At 42.3% G+C, this 16,679-nt stretch overlaps 1 protein-coding gene across 1 annotated transcript in view; it reads left to right on the top strand.

The window, feature by feature from the left end:
* The window catches only part of CDC25C (cell division cycle 25C), a 46,885-nt gene that overhangs the window by 2,119 nt on the left and 28,087 nt on the right, over positions 1-16,679 (top strand). Inside the window, exons 2-7 of the mRNA XM_066591378.1 lie at positions 4,850-5,076; positions 7,142-7,233; positions 7,673-7,718; positions 8,829-8,855; positions 10,024-10,057; positions 11,795-11,863. Coding sequence (XP_066447475.1) covers positions 4,886-5,076; positions 7,142-7,233; positions 7,673-7,718; positions 8,829-8,855; positions 10,024-10,057; positions 11,795-11,863 — 459 coding nt within the window. The 5' untranslated portion in view covers positions 4,850-4,885. The remainder of the gene's footprint in view (positions 1-4,849; positions 5,077-7,141; positions 7,234-7,672; positions 7,719-8,828; positions 8,856-10,023; positions 10,058-11,794; positions 11,864-16,679) is intronic.

The raw sequence follows: 16,679 nt of genomic DNA, 5'->3' as shown, positions 1-16,679 counted from the left end.
CCACTAGCTAAATGGAATTGCGGATTTTGCCCATAGGGAATCATTGGCCATCCGCGGTCCATTAAATTAATTTTTGCACCCGCGGATGGCATTTTAAAAGAATTGCGTTTTTCACGTGCGGGAGAAAAAACGCGGCATGCTCCATTTTGCTGCAGATTGGCAACATTGCTTGCAATGTGTGTGGATATCTGTATGCAAAAAAAAAACAACATTTAAAGCAAATCCGCACAGAATCTCCCGCAGAAATCCGCGGCAGATTCTGTGCGGATTGTATTTTTTGAGTGCACATGAGGCCTAAGCCTCCTAGGAAAACCAGGATACAAATTGGATTGGAAAGGGTTAAGTCACTACTCCTCCTACAGGGTAGACACAGTATTGCATGGCCAGTCATATAAATTAGGATTGTGTGACACAGTTCCCTTGCAGTACTGCTGTGTTGTGATCAACCAGTGTTTAGTGATATCAGCTGTCGGGGAGGCTTTAAGTAGTCTGTATTTGTATCACAGCCCCTTTTAGGCTGTTACAGGATGTGACTTAGTCCTGATGCCACTCCAGCAGAGAACAGTTTCCTCCTTCCTCCCAGGGGTCTTTGTAGATGATTCTGCTGAATCCCCAGGCAGTAGCCATCAGGGATCTGTGCGGATTAACCCCCGCTGGCGTGTCAGGTTGAGATAGATCAGGAAACATGACCACTAGATGTTCAGCATTTGCACGGTATTATATGAAGCATGTATTCCCATTGGTTCCTTCAGGCTCTGTAGACGGCTGCACTACCCATGTGAATAAGCAAATGCAGATGTGTGAGCAGCTCACATACAAGCGTGCCTATGCAAGCCTCATGCCTTAGTAAAAGCCAAGTCAGTCATGTAAAGGTGTTAGACCAGGCTCACATGGGTAGGAATTGCAGATTCTGTGATTGGAAGAAAAATCGCAGAATGATCTATTTTAGTGCGTATTCCACACGGACGGCCCCCATTGAAGTCTATGGAAGCAAGTGTTCTGTCGCCCATCATAATTAACATTGCGTATGAGCAGCAGAAATGCTCGCAACTTCAATAGAAAATAGAAAAGCCGTAGTGCCGACTTGAGGGGGGACAGAGATCATTCTTACATACGGAAAAACGATTGCATCCCCTATCATTTGCAGTTGCTTTCTGCGAATGATCTCAGGTTTTCTGCTGTGGAAATCCGCATATGGAATCCAACTCGCTCTTCTGAGCCTGGCCTTATCTTATCACAGATGCCTACAGTATATTGACTGAATATCTGTAAATGTCTGATTTCTGGGCACCCCGTAAATTGAGGGTGCGCCATCTCCTGTTTGACATAAACTGCTGCTCGTTCAGTCTGAGAGGTGAATGGTAATGTTAAACATATCACATATGCCCTTATTTCCTAAAGTGTCTTAAACTTTAATCTGCAATAATACATAGTATGCATGTAATGCCTGTATGACTTGTATGATTAAAGGGGTTATCAGGAGAGCGGCGGTCAGTATACACCGGGATCGGAGTGGAAGCACTGCTCCAACCTCTGTGTTGTGGTCAGCGCTCGTAATTACAGACTTTATTTCAATGAGAGCTGCGCTTGTAATTATGGGCGCCTGCCGCTACATGGGTTGGAACAGTGCTTCCACTCCGACCCCAGCATGTCCTAGCAGCTGCTGCCTGGATAACCTCTTTAAAGACTTTCACACGAATGTATTATTACAGCATATTCTTAAGTCTTCATGCCAAGCAGAGATATTATCACATACGGACGGATAGTAAAGGCCCTTCTGCATGGGATGATTATGATCAGAGTTGTTCACATACCTGCGCTCCCGCGGGGTTTTGATCGATAGCCGTCCCATGTAAATGCATGCAGAAACCTGAACGACCGGATGATCGTTGTTCAGTTGTACAGTTTCTGCCAACAGATTAACAGCAGGCGTTCAGTTCTGAATGGGGGTCACAGGAATGTCTCCAACATTTTCACACTTCCGAGGCCTGCTAGGTCGCCAGGTTTATCTTCAATAAAACATTCATGGGACCATCTGGGACCCCAACTTCAACAGCCTACAAGTTTGCACGATAGAGGTGGTACAATAGGGTTCTGGAGCCTCCATGCCTCCTGTATCATATCTTGTATCTTAGTTAGAGGTGAGCCAACAGGGTAGTAGAGCCTCCATGCCGCCCGTATTACATCTTACATCCAAGCTAGAGACTACAACAGGGTACTTGAGCCTCCTGTATCACATCTTGTATCCTAGCTAGAGGTATGCCAACAGGGTACTAGAGCCGCCATGCTTGCCTGTATCACATTGTGTATCCAAGCTAGACGCAGTACAACAGGGTACTAGAGCCTCCATGCCCCCCCCCCCCCCCCCCCCGTATCACATCTTGTATACAAGCTAGAGGTGGTACAACAGGGTACTGGAGCCTCCATGCCCATCTGTATCACATCTTGTATCCAAGCTAGAGGCGGTACAACAGGGTACTAGAGCCTCCATGCCCGCCCGTATTACATCTTGTATACAAGCTAGAGGTGGTACAACAGGGTACTAGAGCCTCCATGCCTGCCCGTATCACATCTTGTATCCAAGCTAGAGGCGGTACAACAGGGTACTAGAGCCTCCATGCCCGCCTGTATCACATCTTGTATCCAAGCTAGAGGCGGTACAACAGGGTACTAGAGCCTCTATGCCCGCCTGTATCACGTCTTGTACCCGAGCTAGAGGCGGTACAACAGGGTACTAGAGCCTCCCTTCAAGCGGGCTGTTTTCTGCAATAAACTATCCTTTTGCTCTAATATTGTAAGTACTGAGAAACCCCAATAGCATTTCCTCTTCCTGTGACCGTACCCTAAGGCCGTCTGCACACGGCCATGAAAATGGTGTGAGATTTGTGTGTTACAAGATGCACAAATCTCACACAAATATGAACTCCATTCTTCTGAATGGGCTCATACATGTGAGCAAGGTTTTTTTTTTTGCATAGCATCACATTGCGAAGTGATGCGGGGAAACAATAGTGGCGTGTGCTGTCTTGAGGCGTGCCCTTGCATCGCATCTCCCATTTTTATTTGGGCCAGCGGCAGCATCACACCACATGCTAGGTGCATGCGAGGTTTCCCCATTGAAGACAATGGGATCAACCGCCGCGGCTTTCACCGGTGGCAGAGAATTGTTACTTTCCCGAAGTATTGCTATAAACTCCTCGCATCAGTGATGAAATTGCATATTGGCAAGAGCGATACCGGGCCATGAAAATCTGGCAGATATCGCACTTACAAACCAGTTTTTTTGTTTTTTTTTGTGATGTGTTTTGTGAGAAAAATGTATCACTGTACATGTTTTTTTGTTTTTTTTTTCACAACTGAAAATTGCATGTTCCAGTAGTAAACTGACGATTTCATGGCACATTTACATGCAAGCGTGATGCGTTTTTTTTTTTGTCTTCCATAGGATAGACAAAAGTGTTAAAGTAATTTTTAAACTGGATTGCCCAAAAATAGGACGTCCTGCAATTTTTCGTTCTCACTAGTGTTCGAGGAAAAAATCACTACTGTAAATTAACCCATTGAAAATAATGGGTTCTTTTCACATGTGATTTCTGTGTGTCTTGCAACGCACGGAAATTGCGTGTGAAATTCGCCTGTGTAAGTACACCTAATGACTAACTTCGCAGCAGAGAGAATCACAGCCACATATCGCACTCGCCAACGTGTTAATTCCCCAAAGATGTGAGGAGTTTTTATGTCAAAACAGCCTTGCATCACTTCAGGGAAGAAACGATCCTCCGCCATGACCAACGGCCGCAGCAGAGCATTGCAGAGTTTCTCCCATTGCTTTCAATGGGAGACCTTGCATCATATTGCATGCACCCACCGTGTTTCCCTGAAAACAAGCCCTACCCTGATTTTTCAGGTGGTTGGAAGGGTAATTGTACTACAGGGGAAAAAAGCAATTCTCTCCTAGTAGCCAGCATTCGGGTCTGCTGCGGGCTTCCTTGTAGTCCTCGGCAGTGACAGAGCATTTCTTCCTGGTAGCGGCCCTGAATAGCGCCCTTCCAGCAAGCGATTGCTCTAATTGGTTCACCAAGCGCCACGTCAAGGCTCAATTAACCAATCACAGCCATTCAATTATGTCATTCAATGAACGGCTGTGATTGGTTAATCGAGCGACTGCTCTGATTGGCCGACGTGGTGCTTAATGAATTAATCAGAGCAACCACTTACTAGGGGCGGGGTATGCAAGCCCCGCTACCAGGAAGAGGGGCTCTACCACCGCTGAGAACCACACGGAAGCCTGCAGCAGCGCACCACCCCACCCCCTGAAAATAAGACACTGTGCCTCTTTGCCTCTTTTTGGGTAAAAATTAATAGAATACAGTGTCTTATTTTCGGGGGGACACGGTAGCACGTGGAGTGATGCTGCCGGCGGTCTGATGCAAGAGCACACAGCATGATAGAACACCCTAAGAGAAAATGGAGCCATTGCAAATGGCAAACAGATTCTGGCCCTGTTGTCCAATAAACCTGTGACAGCAGGAAATTTAGGGACATGGGGATGGAGAAGTTGCAGAGAAACCTCATCGGCTCTCAGCTCCATGGTTGTAGAAGGAACAAGTCAGGTTCTCAACATGAGATGGATTGCTGGGAATGAAATGGAAAAGTGGCCTGGTAAAAAAAACAACTAAACTACACTTTTGTAGCATCAAATCACAAAATGATGTCCCTAGCCATATAAAGATGGTTTTGCATTGCAGGGTACTCTACAATAACGAAACTGGGGAGATTAATAATAGTGCAATTTGAAAGTGATGGTGTGATCGTGTGTGTTCATGGCTTTCTATCTATTGTTTTGTAGAGCTCCTGGCCCCTTTAAGAATTGACACGTGAAACCATGGCGGAAAATCCCTCCCTAACATCAGATGGCATGAAGTCCTCTTCTGGTCTTAATTTCCGCACAAATTGTCGAATGATTTTAAATCTGCTGAGAGAAAAAGATACTTCTATTACATTTTCTCCAGACCAACCGTTAACCCCAATCACTGACCTTGCTGTGGGCTTTAGTAACCTCAGTACTTTCTGTGGGTAAGTACTTGGCAAGTGTATTTAGAATTATGTGATTCTTGGATAGATCTTGGCAAACTGTAGGAAGAACGTGTGCGCACACACCTAGAGTAAGATTAATGGGGGGGGGACTGCTGCCAGGTTCCCTCTAATGGCTGTTAGAGCGATGCCCTGCCTTTTGGTAGTAAAAAGTGGGTACCCCATTCTCACTTCCCCTTCAACATAGCAGGTCCTGCGCTGCACTTCCCTAGCAGTCACAGCGGGTCATCACCACACACCAGCACACACTTCCCAGTAGTAATGACAGGCACCCTGTCCACTTACCTCCCCAGTATTCACAGCAGGCCCCCTTCCATTAACAAACCAATTTCCCAGTCAGAGATGGGTAACCAACTTTTCTGGTTTGGGTGTAAACTTTTTCTGTCGTACAGACACATCCAATTAACCTAGTTTCCTGTTAAATACCTGCGGATGTGATATTTTTTTCTGATTGGCGGATGGCACGTGTGGGGAAAAAAAGATCACAGCATGCGCCATTTTACCGCAGATGATGCGCCATTCATCTCTATCAGAGCTTACGATCCGCAGTGCATCCGCAAATACATTTGTGGATGCACTCCGGTTTTGAAGGTTAAATTCAATTAGGAAGGTGGGATTGCGTTTTTTCTCCCTGCGCGGATGATCCGCTGTACATTTGTGCATGAAAAAAAACGCAATCCACGATCTCTCGCAAGCAGTAAAAAAAATTTATTTGATGACCTGCAGTGGAAATCCGCATTAAAAATCCACGTGGGCTGTGGACATGAGGCCTTAGGGAATGTTTACATGAAGTGGAAATGCCGCAGATTTTCTGCACCGAAAACATCCGCAGCATTTCTGCAAAAGACAGTCAAAATCCGCTATTTGTTTCATTAAAAAAACTGCAATCTCACACAATGGAAGTAAACTGAGCTTTGTTTGCTTTTCGTTTATTTTTTTTTTAAACATATTGAAATCAATAGGAGAAAAAAAAAACCTGAAACATTCAATTCATTTTTAATTCAGTTTCTCTGCTCCAAAAATAAGAACAGAGATGGAAACTTTAGGCCAGGCGCACAGGAGTCTATTTCGTTGCATGCCGTTTGCAACAGGCACGTGTGGCCCGTGCGTGACCGTGCATACTTGCTGCGCGCTGCCAAACACCATGCACTATCTTGGTGTGTATGTGCATAAAAAAACGCACCAAGATAGAACATGCTGCAATTTTTTTTAGATGCACATTTCGTGCAATATGTGTGAGCAGCAGCATGGGAGCCTATGCAGATTAGTACAGCGTATTATGTGCGCAATACGCCATCACCGCACGCTCGTGTGAGCCTGTCCTTAACGGAACCCTAATAAAATGGGCCAGTCATTAAGAGGTTAAAGGGGTTGTCTCGCGCCGAAACAGGTTTTTTTTTCCCCATAGGCGGGGGGTTCGGCGCAGGACAACCCCAAAGGAGGTGTTAAAAAAAAAATAATTTATTACTTACCCGAATCCCCGCTCTGCGACGTCTTCCTTCTTCCTTCACCAAGATGGCCGCCGGGATCTTCACCCACGATGCAGCGCGGGTCTTCTCCCATGGTGCACCGTGGGCTCTGTGCGGTCCATTACCGATTCCAGCCTCCTGATTGGCTGGAATCGGCACACGTGACGGGGCGGAGCTACGAGGACCAGCTCTCCGGCACGAGCGGCCCCATTCACCAGGAAGAAGACCGCACAGCGCAAGCGCGTCTAAAAAAGCAAGAAGACATCGGAATTAGACGGATCCATGGCGACGGGGACGCTGGCAACGGAGCAGGTAAGTGAATAACCTCTGTATGGCTCATATTTAATGCACGATGTATATTACAAAGTGCATTAATATGGCCATACAGAAGTGTATAACCCCACTTGATTTCGCGAGACAACCCCTTTAAACAATAGATTTCAGGTTTTTTTAAGTTATGGCAAAGAGCAGGGTACTTTTCTGACAATCGGAAGATATTTATTTAGTGGAAGGGTGAATAGAACTTGAGACACACTTAAACATTGGCTCTGACTTTGTGAATACACTTATTCATGCAGTGACACTCCTAAACGATGCTTGAATTTGTCTGATCTAAGCGGGGATGAAGTTGGATTGCAAAATTTTGCGTCTCCTGTCAAAATGCCAAAGGGTAAGACTTCTAGTACATCTCTAATCTCAATGTTTGCACAGTTTCAGGAGCAAGCAATAAAGTGAGTGCATACGGTCCTTTCACTTGGGTTCTGCAAAATGAATAGACCCACAGTATTCTCCTTACTGATGCATAGTAGATCACTTTTCATACAGGGGGTTATTTTATAGGTCATGATCACTTAGTAGAATTGGTAGGGTCGTTATAGGACAATCCCTAATAGTCTGGTTTTGCCTTTAGCTGTATGCATCACTTGCATGAAATTTAATGGGAAGTGGGAGTGTGGGTTACCTGGGAGTTGGAAACCAAATTGGGATTCTGGGACAGTAAGCATGTACTTTTTTTAATTTTTATTCTTGGAAGTGGAGTGTTTAGTTTGGTAGTTTAATACTGGAATTATCAGGCTTTTATCTTTTCCCCATTTGTCCTTGTGGTCCAGATAAAACAGACTCTTCAAATTCCCTTTGCCTCCAGCCAGAGAACTTGTAAGTAATCATGCAAATGTTTCCGGCATAATGACCTCTGGATAGGATTCTTCCCATTCTGTTTGAGGTTGCGTTCTTCTGCTCTGTCACTTTTCCCTATTGCTTTCAGTTCTCCTGTTAGTTGGCTGCCTTGTTTCTGTAGTGTTTTGCTTGTTGACATAATGGCACAGGCTGCTGGATTGTTCTAACTTGTTACTTACTTTCTAAATTTGTCTAGGCGTTACAGGATTCAATTGTATAGGCATCCAGTCGAATGCTTTGGGGGGAGGGGGCAATTTATACCTCAACCATGTGGCAAAGATGTGATTTGAAACCGGCAACATTTGCTTGTCTGTTTAATCGCCTAAAACATCACCCATATAGAACCAGGAGGAATTAAAAAAAACGAACTGTTGCTTAAAGGGGTTGTCCCATGATAGCAAGTGGGGTTAAGCACTTCTGTATGGCCATATTAATGCACTTTGTAATATACATCGTGCATTAAATATGAGCCATACAAAAGTTATATACTTACCTGCTCCGGTGGGTGCTGGCGTCCCAGTCTCCATGGCGCCGACCAAAGCCGCCTTCTCCCTGGATTAGACGGGCTTGCGCTGAAGGGGCCACTCCAGCGTGCTCGCGCCGCACAGGTCTTCTGCGCATGTGCTGTCTGCCTCCTTCTGTCCGTCTAATCCAGGGAGAAGGCGGCTTTGGTTGGCGCCATGGAGACGGGGACGCCAGCACCCACCGGAGGGGGTAAGTGTATAACTTCTGTATGGCCAATATTTAATGCACGATGTATATTACAAAGTGCGTTAATATGGCCATACAGAAGTGCTTAACCCCACTTGCTATCGCGGGACAACCCCTTTAAGTGACTGACTCTTTTAGGACAGCAGCTGCACAATTTGTTGGTCACTAGACGTTAGTCATTTTTGATTTGATTCCTTGATGGCTCCTTTTCTTTTGCTTCTTGGCTGGAATGACTCCTAATGATTGTTTAGCCTTGCACAATGCTCTTTTATCGCATGTCTTATTTCTTATGGGTACACTATTGGGCAGCCAGACTTCAGCATGCTTTTTAACATATCTCAATAATCTATCTTTTTTTTTTTATTTTGTTCTTAATAGTTTTACTCCAGAACCTGAAATGAGAAAGTAAGTAATGTTACAACCTAGAATATCTAGAATGCTTCTTTTTAAAAGTGTGTTCATTTATGATTTAAGGTGAATGCAGACAGCCGGGTCAGATCCTGCTGCAAGCATTCTTGCAGTGGGATGCAACTCCGTACCCCTGCAGTGACTCGCGGCTCACCTCCTTCAGTGTTTTCTCTCTGCTCTGCGGATGTGCCAGACGGCACATGCGCAGAGCAGAGCCGGCACGTCATCCGTGACGTTTCTGTGCGGGCCTCTGCGAGGCTCGCATAGAAATAGGACATGCCGCGATTTGTTTACCAAACGAGTTTTCACGCAGTCAAATCGCAGCTGTCTTTATAGGATTGCATAAACCAATGCAATCCTATGGCAGTGTGCACAGGCGGAAATTCTGCGGGAAATCTGGCTGTGGAATTTGCGCCCGTGTGCATTCACCCTTTGTCATCTTTTTCTTTTATTTTCATAACTTGATGATGAAATGCTTTTTCTTCTAAACCCTAAATGGCTTCTTGAAAACAGCCATATAATTTCAGTGATTGTTTTTATATTTCCCTTTCTGTCATACATTTACTGTAAATGGGTTCCTGTATCTGTCATGAACAAACTGTGTAAATTGGTTGTATATGATTTCTATAGTATCTATATGTGACCCCCTTTTTCATGGGATAAAAAAAGTAACACCAAGTGGCTGAAATATTTCTACATATGTACAAAGTACACATACATGACCTTGATTTTTCACTACATGAAGAGAACCGCTAACATGTACGAAAAACTAAATCATGTGTTTGCCTCCAATCCAAGCTGCAAGAGACTCTCCCTTTATAACCTCTGTTCATATTTCTATTTTATTATGGAGCAGAGGAACAAAACTAAAAGTGCACTGGTTTCGTCAAAATGATCGATCCGAGTGGAGCCTGACGGAACCCGTTGACTACAATCGATTCCGTTCAGGAGTTCTATTATTTTACTAGAAAAAGATAGCACGGCATGCTGTGGGGTTTTTTTTTTTTTGGCATTTGAAGGAATCCATAGACAGAATGAGCAAGTGTGAACACAGCCCTACCCAGTGTCTAGATGACTGAAGTAAATCAGTAAGTGAATAGAACTGTCTGCATGGGTTTTGGATGTTATTTAACTAAATGTTCCTCAACTTCATTTTATCTCACAGGAAGTGCCATAATAAAAAAGTTAATAGCATATTGGTAAGTGAATTTATTTTATTGATTAACCACTGCCTGCCAGTAATGCAAGATTGTCTTGGAAGACTGGAATGGCATCTGATTTCTTCAGTTTCGGATTGTCAGCTAAACAATCTGTCTAGTATTCTTTACATTTCTCTTTGAGCGACTGTATTATAGATATAGTATTTTTGGGGCTATAAGATGCACCTGCCCATGTTTTGCACAGCAGAATGTTGAAATATATCACAATAATTTAAAACCTCCCTGTTCTAGGGAAGTGGACGGCTAAACGTCCCTATAGCCGTTTTCACATCGGAGTCAGAAATTCTTGGTCTGTCACAGATGCGGCTGATAAAAATGGTATGCAGCCCTTTTTTCTTCTGTCCAGAAGCCGGTCAGCTGGATGGAAAGTGGGCGGCCCCCAATATAGTCAATGGCTCTGTCCAGCGCTGTTCCGTTTTGTCCTGAGACTGAAGCGTTCGGCCGTGGGGATTCAGCTTTCCTGCTCCCCAAACGTAGCAGAAAAGCGAAATCCCCAATGCGGATGTAAGACCATCCTACGCCTCTAGGGGCACAGCAGGGGCATAGAATGCATCAGTGGTTATGAACTTTTTTTGTTTGTATTGCTACCCTACATCAAAGAAAAAATAAGTTATAATTTTTTGAAAGTGAGGATGAAAAAATAAAAATGGGGTGAAAAGAGTTGCATTATTTAGGGGTTAAGGTGTTTTCATGCAGGCTGTAAATGCTGTTCAATTTGGCACAGATTTGCTGCTGGTTTTAACCTTTGCATTACAAAGATTGAAATCTGCAGCATAAATTGATATGCAGTGAATCTAGAATCTGCAGCAGACTTCAAATACGCTGCTTAATCAAAGAAAGAAGAAAACTTTAGCAGAAGCTGAGTGATTCTCAGCCTAGGAGCTGTGGCACCCCGTTGGAAATCACTACTGTAACGTATACAGAGTGCTGCTGTGGTCCATGTTTCTTTGTGTGAGCATTGTGCTTTCAATAGTTTTACTATTCCCTGTAGTATTAGGCAGAAGCCAGCCTGTAGACAGCAGAACGAGACCCATCTGTTCTCAGCGAATTGTGGATTTGTATACCTCTCTGAGAGGTACCCACATAGTTAAAAGGGAGCAGATCTGCCTACCAGTGTTTGTGTGATACACCCTAGAGGTGTTTAGTCTTCTCAAATGACATCAGATTAGAGTGGAGACTGCTGTGAGAAATGTACAGTCACTCACTGATTAAGCAGAGTTTTCTGAATGCTCTGTTGCATCTTTATGGTAGTGGTCAGGGGGATATGGCACTGCTAAATCCTCCTGATTGCAGACAAGATACTGACTTTTTATTAAGACTCTAGCAAGGAAAAAATGGATGTCTTAGGGCCCCTGCACACTTGAATTTTTTTGTTTGTTTTTTTACGCTGCGATATTGCTGCTTTCTTTTTTTTTTTTACGCAACTGTCAATGGGACTTTCTAATGTTAAATACGCCTCGCAGGTTTGTGTTTTGCAATTTTTGTGCGCTGTGTTTTTAACATTAGAAAGTCCCATTGACAATCGCATTAAAAAACACAGCGATATAGTATGGGGAAAAAAACGCAAGTGTGCAGGAGACCTTGCAGTCCAAAAGTTTTTATTAACTCTAGCAAGGAAAAAGATGTCTTACAGTCCAAAAAATACAGTATATATGTATACATGTAACAATTTTTCATGATTTATCCTTCAGTTTATTCCTTTTTCTCCATAATTAGCCAAGGCTTCTCTGCAGCACACCAAGTTTTAAGAAGTCTTTAAACCTCAACAAAAATAATAAAGAAAATGTAAGTATTTACTCTACCACATAACTGTATGATGGAGTGATGCTGCCATGTAAAAGGGTATATGCTCCTTCTCTTGCTTTGGTTTGTCACTTCTGCATCTATTGTTGAAAATCGGGCAGTTCAAACTTGTGTAATCTTGATAATTTCATCAGAATTTAAAACTTTACCTTGTACTATCTTACAGCCGGTTGCACAAACATATTATAGGCTCATTTATGCATCCATAATACAGATGCGTACCTTGGTCTGATGAAGGCACCCTGCCCTGAACTCAGTGAATCAGGTTTATATGATGCTTTAAGATTGGATCAGGATACCCACTGTCAGGCCAGGACACTTGTCCGTACTGCAGACGCATAAATAATAATCTTGTGTGAAACCGGCCTTAAAGCAATTTTGTTCTCACAAAGGAAGACACACAAGTGACAGACACCCAAGATACATTGCCTTGCGTAAGTTTTCACTTTCTTGATCTGGTGTTTTTCCGGTTGCATTCCAAATGGATTTTAACTTAATTTTTATATAATGGACCTGTCAGAATAATCCAAATTACTACAGTGGAATGAAAAATACATTAATAACTGAAAAGTTGTGATTACATGTGAATTCATGTCTCCATTGCCATAAAAAACCTTAAATGAGGTCTGGCTGAACCAGTGAACTTCAGAAGCCCCATAATTGGTCTATTATGGTCTTCCGGTGTGCAGTCAAAATGTCATTATCTGTCACATGGTGTCAGTATGAATACACCTGTTCTGAAAGGCCACAGAGCAAGCAACTTAAAATACAGAAGCTGGATATTGGTACTCTAGCTCATGTAAGTTCTGCCCTCAGACAACTTTAGGGCTGAACTAATATAAAAGTACTCGATCTACCTTTTACTCACCTTTTATTTAGAGCAGATAAGGAGTCTTCAGTTAAACATCTTGACCCAACGAAAGGGTCAAAACAGTGATGCTTGTGCAAAATATTTATGGATAATCTATAATTAAAAAAAAACAAAAAAAAAAACTGCCAAGATTGCATAGCATTTCTAATTGGACATGAGGAACCCTCTTTTCTTTCAGGACAAAGATACTTTGATATGTAAGGAGATACATGCTTCTGTGTCCAGCCTGGCTCCCTCCCAAAATCTAATGTCAGTCGAGAGGAAAAAAACAAGTGCCATTTGACTCTGATTTAGATTCTGACATAGATTTGCTAGACTTATCGGAAAGAGAATTTATGGAAGAGTTGATCAAAGACCGGCCACAGAAGAGGATGAAACAATATTACTTTTAGCAAGCAATCTGTGTCCTCTAACAAAAAATAAGAGAAGCAATGAACATAGAAGAGGTCCAGGAACCTAGATCAATGCAGGACAAGATGTTTAGTGGTCTCAATATAAGAAGTCTTTCCAGTGAACAAAAACTTGAAGGAATCCATCCAGGCAGAGAAGGTTTATGCTCCAAGAGAGTTTAAGAACCATCTTGGAATGAAATGCCCAAGATGGACATTCCAGTATCAAAGGTTATATATATATATATTTTTTTTTAAATGCCCCTTTTGAAGTACTTTTCACAGTTGAAAGATCTCGTGGATCGCAAAGCAGATAGCCTTATGAAAAAAGCCAAGGAAACCTCATCAGCCATTCTAGACACAAACATTGCAACCCTATCTATTGCTGCGATGATGTTTCTATGGGTGAATCAGAGGATCCACTATTTAAGGGAACTTCAAGAGAAGATCTTTTGGAATCAATCCACTACTGGGTCCATAGCTGATGCATCAACAAAAACCTATTTGAAGAAAAAATGGGCATTAACTAACTGTACTAGATGAACACTTTGATTAAAATCATTGACAGGGGATATTGTGTCCAAGAATAAATTGTGCTCCATTTTCCTTTTCAGGTTAATGTTTTGTTTTTAGTCCAGTCTTAGAAAAAATTCTAGAAAAAACAACAAAGACAGGATTCCCAGAAAAAAAATCAAACCTTTGTAATTTCTTCCTTTTGAAAACTACATTCAGACTTGGAACAAATTTTCTGCCATTATTCAAAGCTATTACTTGTGAAATCGTACACTTGGAGTAAAACTTAAATTTTTAAACAAGTGCTTAAAGTAGAGATAATTCAAGATGGAGTCCAAATGATCTACCATTCCTCTTATAAAATAAAATGCGTCAATGTGTACTGTCGATCTAAAGGACATGTATTACGTTCCAATTCATGTAAAATACCAAAGATATATTAGGTTCGTGGTTATGAAGATTGTGGTGATTCTCCACTATTCGTTTCCCTCCTATTTGGGATTTCGCCAGCCCCTCGAGTGTTCACAGAATTCATTGTGGAAATCATTACCTTTCTGAGGAATCAAGATATCATTGTGCTGTACTCTGACAATTTTCTCCTCCTAGCCGATTCTTCAAGAACCTTGAACATCCACTTAACCTAGGTCATTGGGTTGGATAATAAACCATAAAAAATCTGATCTGAAATTTTCTGAGTAATCCTGGACTCATCCAAAATCTGCAGCATAAATTGATATGCTGTGAATTTAGAATGTGCAGCAGACTTCAATTAAATCAAAGCAAGAAAAAGCTGAGTGATACCCAGCCTAGGAGCTGTGGCACCCTGGTTGGAAATCACTACTGTAATGTATACAGAGTGCTGCTGTGGTCCATGTTTCTTTGTGGGAGCATTGTGCTTTCAATAGTATTACTATTCACTGTAGTTGTAAGCACTATTTTCTCTCAGTCAAAAGAAAGGCTTCAACAACCATATTCCAAAGGAAAAAAGTTGTGACATAAGGGAAGCCATGAGCATTTTAGGCCTCATGATGCCTGTATCCAGTTAGTCAGTTGGAGCCAATTTTTGTCTTGTCCGCTCCAGAGCTTAATTCTTTCCAAATGGGACGGACGTCACGTATCTCAAAAACTCATTCCCAACAGGGTGAGATGATCCCTAAAGAGGTGTGGAAAGCTTCATACAACCTCCCAAAAAGTGTATTCCTTGGAGTTTAGCCCCTCAGATATTCTTAACCACAGACATGAGCTGACTGGGGTGGGGATAGATACCTTCTGATCAGAGACAGTCCTCCAACTATAGGAAACTAAAAGCAGTATAAGGAACTTTGAGGAAAACCCAATACAGTCATCCAAATATTCGCCTTAAAATCATGTCAAACAATATTACAACTGTAACCTTCCTCAATCAACAAGGAACATAGTATCCTCCTTTTTCAAAGATTCCAAGTTGAAAAAAGCAAAAAAAATCTCTGCACTCGTTGTGTCAGGGAGTAGAGGTCACCACCCATATTCCATAATATACATTTATTAGATCCAAGTCAAACAATGCAACACTTTGTTTGACTTGGATCTAATAAATGTATATTATGGAATATCGGCGGTGACCTCCTCTCCCTGACACAAGTGCAGAGATTTTTTTTGCTTTTGGACTTGGATTCTTGTTTATGCCCACTACCATAGTGGAGACACATCTCCCAGCGACTCTCCTGGAACCCCCGGGATCCAGACGGGTTTGAAGCAGCATTTATTATAAAGGCGAACCAGGACTTCAAGGTGCTTGTGGGGGACTGCATATAGAACCCTGCTGGGCACTGGGTAAGTCCTTTTTCATATTTCTGAATATTCAGAAGTGAATAACATTGAATTGCGAGGCTCTCTACAAACTATTTATTTTTTTCCTTTTCGAAGATTGCCTTCAAAAAAATCTTTCAGCAGGAGGGAAACCTATTTTTCTCCATTATGGTAGTACACCTAAAAGGTGCAGACAACAGAGCAGAAAACTTTGAGTTGCTCAAATCTACTTAATGGAGAATGGTGTTTGAATCAAGACACGCTTGACCAACCTTGACTGAGATGGGGCCTTTACACAAGTGGATTTATTTTGCTACAAGGCAGATAATAATAGGATTGTCAGATAAATTAATATCCACCCTAAAACAGACTCTAAGCTGTAACTAACTGTATTTAGTTTAGAAAACATTCTGTTCATAGCATAAATAGGAGGCACAAGGGTCCTCCATCAGACATACCGAATATTTTAGGTTTTCTTCAATAGGGATTTGAAAAATGGTTTACAGTCCAGCATGTTGAAGGTCCAGGTGAAGGCCCTTAGTAGTCTTCTAGATCCTTGGCATTAAACAAGTAGCTCAAGAGCTTTAGGACAGCAACACTGAGCATTAAACCTACCATTAAAACAAATCCCTCTGTTGGATAAATTGTAGTTCTGAGAAGACTCGGTGGAGCTCCCTTTATGAACCATTAGCAGAAGCAAGGCTAAAAATGGCTGCTAAAACTGGTGTTTTTGATAGCTAGAACAGGTAGAATATGTGAAATTCAGGCCTTCTCCATTGAACGTTATTTAAAGGTTCTTGAATCCATTATCAGAATGATTTTGCTTTCAACGTTTCTCCCTAAAGTAATCTTCCCCTTCCATCTTGGTCTTGCCTTTCTTTTGTGCAAATCCAAAAAATCCTAAGGGGAATTGCGTCAAACTTAATGTCAAGCAGTTCTTCTTTTACCTGGACATTACTTCATCATGGAGAAAGGACCCAAATTCATTTATTCAATTTGCTTGGAAAAATAGGAGAAAGTGTCCAATGCAACGCTTTCAAGAGGAGTAAAAACCTCAATCCAAGAAGCTTACAAATCCCAGAATTTGCATTCTATCCAACAAATCAATTCTTACTCAAGGAGGGCAATATCCGCATCCTAGGCTGAGAGGGCTAACTCTTCTGGAAAACAAATATGCAAAACTGCCACATGGAGCCATATTCGCACATTTTGTAAACCTAGGCTTGATGATCTGGCT

The sequence above is a fragment of the Eleutherodactylus coqui genome, chromosome 2, assembly GCF_035609145.1.
Source record: "Eleutherodactylus coqui strain aEleCoq1 chromosome 2, aEleCoq1.hap1, whole genome shotgun sequence".
NCBI lineage: Eukaryota > Metazoa > Chordata > Amphibia > Anura > Eleutherodactylidae > Eleutherodactylus > Eleutherodactylus coqui.
Note: the sequence above shows the minus strand (reverse complement) of the source record. Positions and strands in the feature narration are given on the sequence as shown.